This window comes from Alosa sapidissima, chromosome 4 (assembly GCF_018492685.1).
Source record: "Alosa sapidissima isolate fAloSap1 chromosome 4, fAloSap1.pri, whole genome shotgun sequence".
NCBI classification, from domain to species: domain Eukaryota; kingdom Metazoa; phylum Chordata; class Actinopteri; order Clupeiformes; family Clupeidae; genus Alosa; species Alosa sapidissima.
Genome location: NC_055960.1, coordinates 14,158,589 through 14,164,540, shown reverse-complemented (window position 1 = coordinate 14,164,540; position 5,952 = coordinate 14,158,589). Strand labels below are relative to the sequence as shown.

The 5,952-nt window shown below is 38.0% G+C and overlaps 1 protein-coding gene across 2 annotated transcripts in view; it reads right to left on the bottom strand.

Moving 5' to 3' along the window:
* Window positions 1–313: 313 nt before the first annotated feature.
* LOC121706694 (inter-alpha-trypsin inhibitor heavy chain H3-like) overlaps window positions 314–5,952 on the bottom strand; it is a 16,035-nt gene continuing 10,396 nt past the window's right edge. For both annotated transcript variants that reach the window (XM_042088648.1, XM_042088649.1), the window contains exons 19-22: window positions 5,933–5,952; window positions 5,380–5,552; window positions 1,050–1,161; window positions 314–726 (exon numbers count right to left, since the gene is read on the bottom strand). The exon at window positions 5,933–5,952 is cut by the window's right edge and continues 182 nt beyond it. In XM_042088648.1, coding sequence (XP_041944582.1) covers window positions 597–726; window positions 1,050–1,161; window positions 5,380–5,552; window positions 5,933–5,952 — 435 coding nt within the window. In that variant the 3' untranslated portion in view covers window positions 314–596. The remainder of the gene's footprint in view (window positions 727–1,049; window positions 1,162–5,379; window positions 5,553–5,932) is intronic.

Here is a 5,952-nt window from a genome sequence, read left to right as displayed (position 1 = left end):
TATTGAGAATTAAGCTGTTAAGACAGCTCAATAGTTTATGTCTACACAGTATCCTTGGGACATGAAAACAAAGATGACTTAATAGCTATAGAGGTACAAACACTTAATGCAAGAGATTTGAGCTACTGTATCAAAGGTACTAGAACTTTTTTTTCATTCCAACTAAAATGTCATGTGTGTAGGCTACTGCATATGCCAATATTAATGAGATCTCAAAGCAGTATTGTAATTTTGTAGTTACTGTTGTTTAAAGTCTTCCTATGCATAATTGTAAAACACGATGTAAAAGAAATGATACAATTATTTATAAGTTGTACAGTAATCATTTAATAGGAGTGACATTGTGGAAAGCGTCGTAACACATAAAAAATCATTTACTTTTTATCTCATACATAAATACTGTCTACTATATGCCATCGCCTTTTACATTTGTCCTTTCTTATATCACTAAATACTCTGCGCTCCATTCATTTATTCACTTATACAGTAATCATTTTGACATTACCTTGAAGAGACAAATTCATGTATTTTCTGTTATTTTAGTTTTGGATACGAGTGCTTGGTCCTTTTTACATAGAGGTTATTTTTTTACCGAGCTAGATAAGGCTGGACACCACATAGTCCTCAGGGCTCCCATCGATGAGTCCAGTTCCATTGTTGTGTACAAACCAGCAGGGCACTTTCTCTCCGTTCTTCACATCTCTACGGAAGTCTCTCTGCCAGCCTCTGAGGGAAAGTAATTACATATTTCAAGTTTGCAATGCTTTGCATATTTAAGTTATCCTCTACAAATAGGCTTACTGACTCTGTAAGTCCACTGAGATACCAAGTATACAGTGCCCAAAATGGCTCTGGTGATTTACTGCATGGGATACCAGCAATGTAAATCTGGAAGTCAGAACTTAGACATCCATATTATGAAAATGCAGATCAAAACAGCAAGACATGAAAGATATACAGACTGTAGGCTTACAGCTGAATACAATCCAGACATGATTAACAAATATGCTTAAATTAGGTTTGTATGCTTCTAATTTATGTTTGCTTACCTGGTCACAGTTAGTTTGTTCCCCTTAATGAACATTGAAGCATCAGGTTTTTCTGGGTCCTTTCCTGGGTATGTGTCACTAACCTCAAACTGCACACCATGATAAAACTGGCCTGATGGGTTATAACAAAAGTCAAGATAAAGTAAACTATTAATACAAACATACCAATATCAATTTAACATCCACAACCACAAAACATACAAGAGTAATGCTGTTAAGATCCTCTCCATAGACAATTTTAACCTTTTTAACATGTTCACATGGTGTTTATATATAAAGCCTATCAGGGGCACAATGAGCAATCAAGGTCATGAGAATCTCCATCTTGGAGCTGCAGTGATTTAATTTAGAAAAAATATTTAGGAAAAAAAACCAAACAAAACATGATATGTAAACATAGAGAATATGATCCATTATGGAACTGCAATATAGCACTATACTGATGTCAGATGATAATGATGATGACCTTACAGTTATTTTTTAACAAACTAGGGAATGGATTTACAAACGAAAACCCCCATCTTCAAGGCTAACAGATTGTATTTAAATGTAGCAGATCCAGGTGACCTGTTTGATATGGTAGAATAAATGGAACAAGTGGCATTGTCAATATATGGTGATCAGAGTGGGCAGTGTGTATTGTATTAACCCTTAACATGGTTATGATATGCCAAACAAAATAGATACAGTTCTGAATCAGGCTTCCAGGTAACCCTGTCTCTTAACGCTTAACAAAAACTCCAAAGACTGTAATTTACTAAAGTTGCTTACTTTTATACTGTAGGTGTGTTTCCCCCAAACCATATCTTCAGACACCTATACTTTAACTATACAACCCCACTGTGTAATTGTTTTTACAGACAGTAAGAAGAGGTGAAGCAACAGAGTGGTGCACGTGCCCATGTCCCAACTGTTTTGAGACATGTTGCTGGCATTTCAGGGAACGGGTCAAATCCTCAAAGTAGATCTTAAAGGAGATATCCAGTGATTTTTCACCTAGATCTCCATTTGTCAAAGGAAGAAAAAAAAAATTGGTTTTACCTACTCGAGTTGCTGACAGAAGCCGACAGTACGGTGTTCATTTTAGGACATCCTCAGACTCAGGTGTCAGACTCAGAAAAACATCGGTCATCTTCAGACAAAACTGCCTCAGCGTCAGAAAAACCTCTGTCATCTTCAGACAAAACTGCCTCAGCGTCAGAAAAACCAGACTCAGGTGTCAGACTCAGAAAAACATCTGTCATCTTCAGACAAAACTGCCTCAGCTTCAGAAAAACTTCTGTCATCTTCAGACAAAACTGCCTCAGCTTCAGAAAAACTTCTGTCATCTTCAGACAAAACTGCCTCAGCGTAAGAAAAACCTCTGTCATCCTCAGATAAAACTGCTTCAAACCAAACGGCCTCAGAAAAACATCTCTAAGGAGTCAGGTCTCAGAAAAAACGCTGTCAGAAAAAGTGGAGTCAGGTCTCAGAAAAAACACTGTCAGAAAAAACAGAGTCAGACGAAAAAGTCTCAAATGAAAAGTTATTGCGGGGAAAGAAGAAGACGACGGATACAGAACGGTGAGTTTAATATTATGTAATACATTTAGTCTCCTACATTTATACTTAATACATTTATTCTGTCACTGGCATGTTATATTTGGTGCTTGGTTAGATGTAGAAATTATAAGTAAAGGTAGAAAGTGATCCAATGGTATACACATTGTAGGAAATCGATGTATGTAACTTAGCTAACCTCACTTCGCTAGTAACATTAGCAGCTGCTGTAAGGCACATACAGTAGATCCTGCTTCAGAAGGGACGGCAGGCAGAGCGATGTAGAGTGGCAGAGCGACGCACAGTGGCTGAAAGTGGTACTAAAGCTTCACGCAGCTTCACGCCGCGTAATGCGCGAATGAAGTGGTCATTTGAAAGCGATGCCCACTGTACCGGAGTATGCTACCTACTAAAATAATTTGTTTTTCGTAGGACTGCGGTACATTCAATGAGCTAGGAAAAAGTGGAAAAAGTACCATTATGATAATACCATTACATGAAATAGCAGGTAGTAACAACAAGGCACATTTCTCTAAATAGTTCTATATTTCTCTAAAAAGTTAAGATAACATATCAAATTAATTCAACAACGCTGCAGTTATTGTCCCCTGGGGATTACATTTCAAGTACCTGTCTATTATTGTTGTGCAATGACAATGACAACTGCTAACGTTTTATAATGGTATTATATGGTATTACATCATGGCATAGCACATTTGTCTTTATGGGGGTTTGGGAATAATGATGTGATGATAATGATGCAGGTTTCTTACTGGTAGGTAGTGTACAACTGAGAAACGGTTAGCAAAAGTAAGAAATAATGGTCCAGGTGTTGTTCTGGACTTTCATGGTGGAAACATGTTTAACCCACTTTTCCTTAGCTCATTACCGTAGTCCTACAAAAAATGAATTATTTTGCTGTATGCAGTACGTAGCTTACTCCGGTATGTGCCTTACAGCAGCTGCTAATGTTACTAGCGAAGTGAGGTTAGCTAAGTTACATAAATCGATTTCCTACAATGTGTATACCATTGGATCACTTTCTACCTTTACTTATAATTTCTACATCTAACCAAGCACCAAATATAACATGCCAGTGACAGAATAAATGTATTAAGTATAAATGTAGGAGACTAAATGTATTACATAATATTAAACTCACCGTTCTGTATCCGTCGTCTTCTTCTTTCCCCGCAATAACTTTTCATTTGAGACTTTTTCGTCTGACTCTGTTTTTTCTGACAGTGTTTTTTCTGAGACCTGACTCCACTTTTTCTGACAGCGTTTTGGTCATGTACATCTACATACAGCAAAATAATTCATTTTTTGTAGGACTACGGTAATGAGCTAAGGAAAAGTGGGTTAAACATGTTTCCACCATGAAAGTCCAGAACAACACCTGGACCATTATTTCTTACTTTTGCTAACCGTTTCTCAGTTGTACACTACCTACCAGTAAGAAACCTGCATCATTATCATCACATCATTATTCCCAAACCCCCATAAAGACAAATGTGCTATGCCATGATGTAATACCATATAATACCATTATAAAACGTTAGCAGTTGTCATTGTCATTGCACAACAATAATAGACAGGTACTTGAAATGTAATCCCCAGGGGACAATAACTGCAGCGTTGTTGAATTAATTTGATATGTTATCTTAACTTTTTAGAGAAATATAGAACTATTTAGAGAAATGTGCCTTGTTGTTACTACCTGCTATTTCATGTAATGGTATTATCATAATGGTACTTTTTCCACTTTTTCCTAGCTCATTGAACGTACCGCAGTCCTACGAAAAACAAATTATTTTAGTAGGTAGCATACTCCGGTACAGTGGGCATCGCTTTCAAATGACCACTTCATTCGCGCATTACGCGGCGTGAAGCTGCGTGAAGCTTTAGTACCACTTTCAGCCACTGTGCGTCGCTCTGCCACTCTACATCGCTCTGCCTGCCGTCCCTTCTGAAGCAGGATCTACTGTATGTGCCTTACAGCAGCTGCTAATGTTACTAGCGAAGTGAGGTTAGCTAAGTTACATACATCGATTTCCTACAATGTGTTTTCCTACATTGGATCACTTTCTACCTTTACTTATAATTTCTACATCTAACCAAGCACCAAATATAACATGCCAGTGACAGAATAAATGTATTAAGTATAAATGTAGGAGACTAAATGTATTACATAATATTAAACTCACCGTTCTGTATCCGTCGTCTTCTTCTTTCCCCGCAATAACTTTTCATTTGAGACTTTTTCGTCTGACTCTGTTTTTTCTGACAGCGTTTTTTCTGAGACATGACTCCACTTTTTCTGACAGTGTTTTTTCTGAGATCTGACTCCACTTTTTCTGACAGCATCTTTTCTGAGACCTGACTCCACTTTTTCTGATAGCGTTTTTTCTGAGACCTGACTCCACTTTTTCTGACAGCATTTTTTCTGAGACCTGACTCCTTAGAGATGTTTTTCTGAGGCCGTTTGGTTTGAAGCAGTTTTATCTGAGGATGACAGAGGTTTTTCTTACGCTGAGGCAGTTTTGTCTGAAGATGACAGAGGTTTTTCTGAAACTGAGGCAGTTTTGTCTAAAGATGACAGAGGTTTTTCTGACGCTGAGGCAGTTTTGTCTGAAGATGACCGATGTTTTTCTGAGTCTGACACCTGAGTCTGAGGATGTCCTAAAATGAACACCGTACGACAGGCATCTTCAGAGCTAAGTAAAAACGATTTTTTCCTTAAAATCGCCAGAATTTACAAAACCCTTTAAGGTCCCAGGCCACTTCTTACCCAGCAGTCCGTGGACCCTGGGGGAGAGTAGGTGGCTGTCTATGGTGTAGAACCCCAAGTAGTCCTGGTGGTACGGGTGCTTCTTCCACACCTTGTGCAGAATGATGACAAACTTCACAGAGTCTTTCAGAGTCACCGTCAGACTACGATCCTTTGTGATATGCAGGTCTATGCTGTTGGGCAGAGAATGTCCAGTTATATGGGCATGTTGCGTATTGCATGAGTGTTATTTTATACACTTTTATACCAATTTGTGCTTGTGTGAACCAATGTGAACATCATCATGACACAGCACTACTATTGTAAGGTCTAAATGGAACAACACAGCAACCAAGTAATAATATCAGCTTATTTTAACATCATGGGGATAGTACTCATCCAGCTAGCAACTTATGTATGAAACTTATGTATGGATTTGATGTTGCACACTTCAAGTCTAAATTGGACAACTGTTAGTTCAGGAAAGGACACAGTGTCTTGCAATGCTGATAGTGAAGCTATAGCCTAATAAGTGATATTGTTGCTTTAAGAAATGAACACTTTTGGTACTCACTTGGCACCTTTAACGGAAGC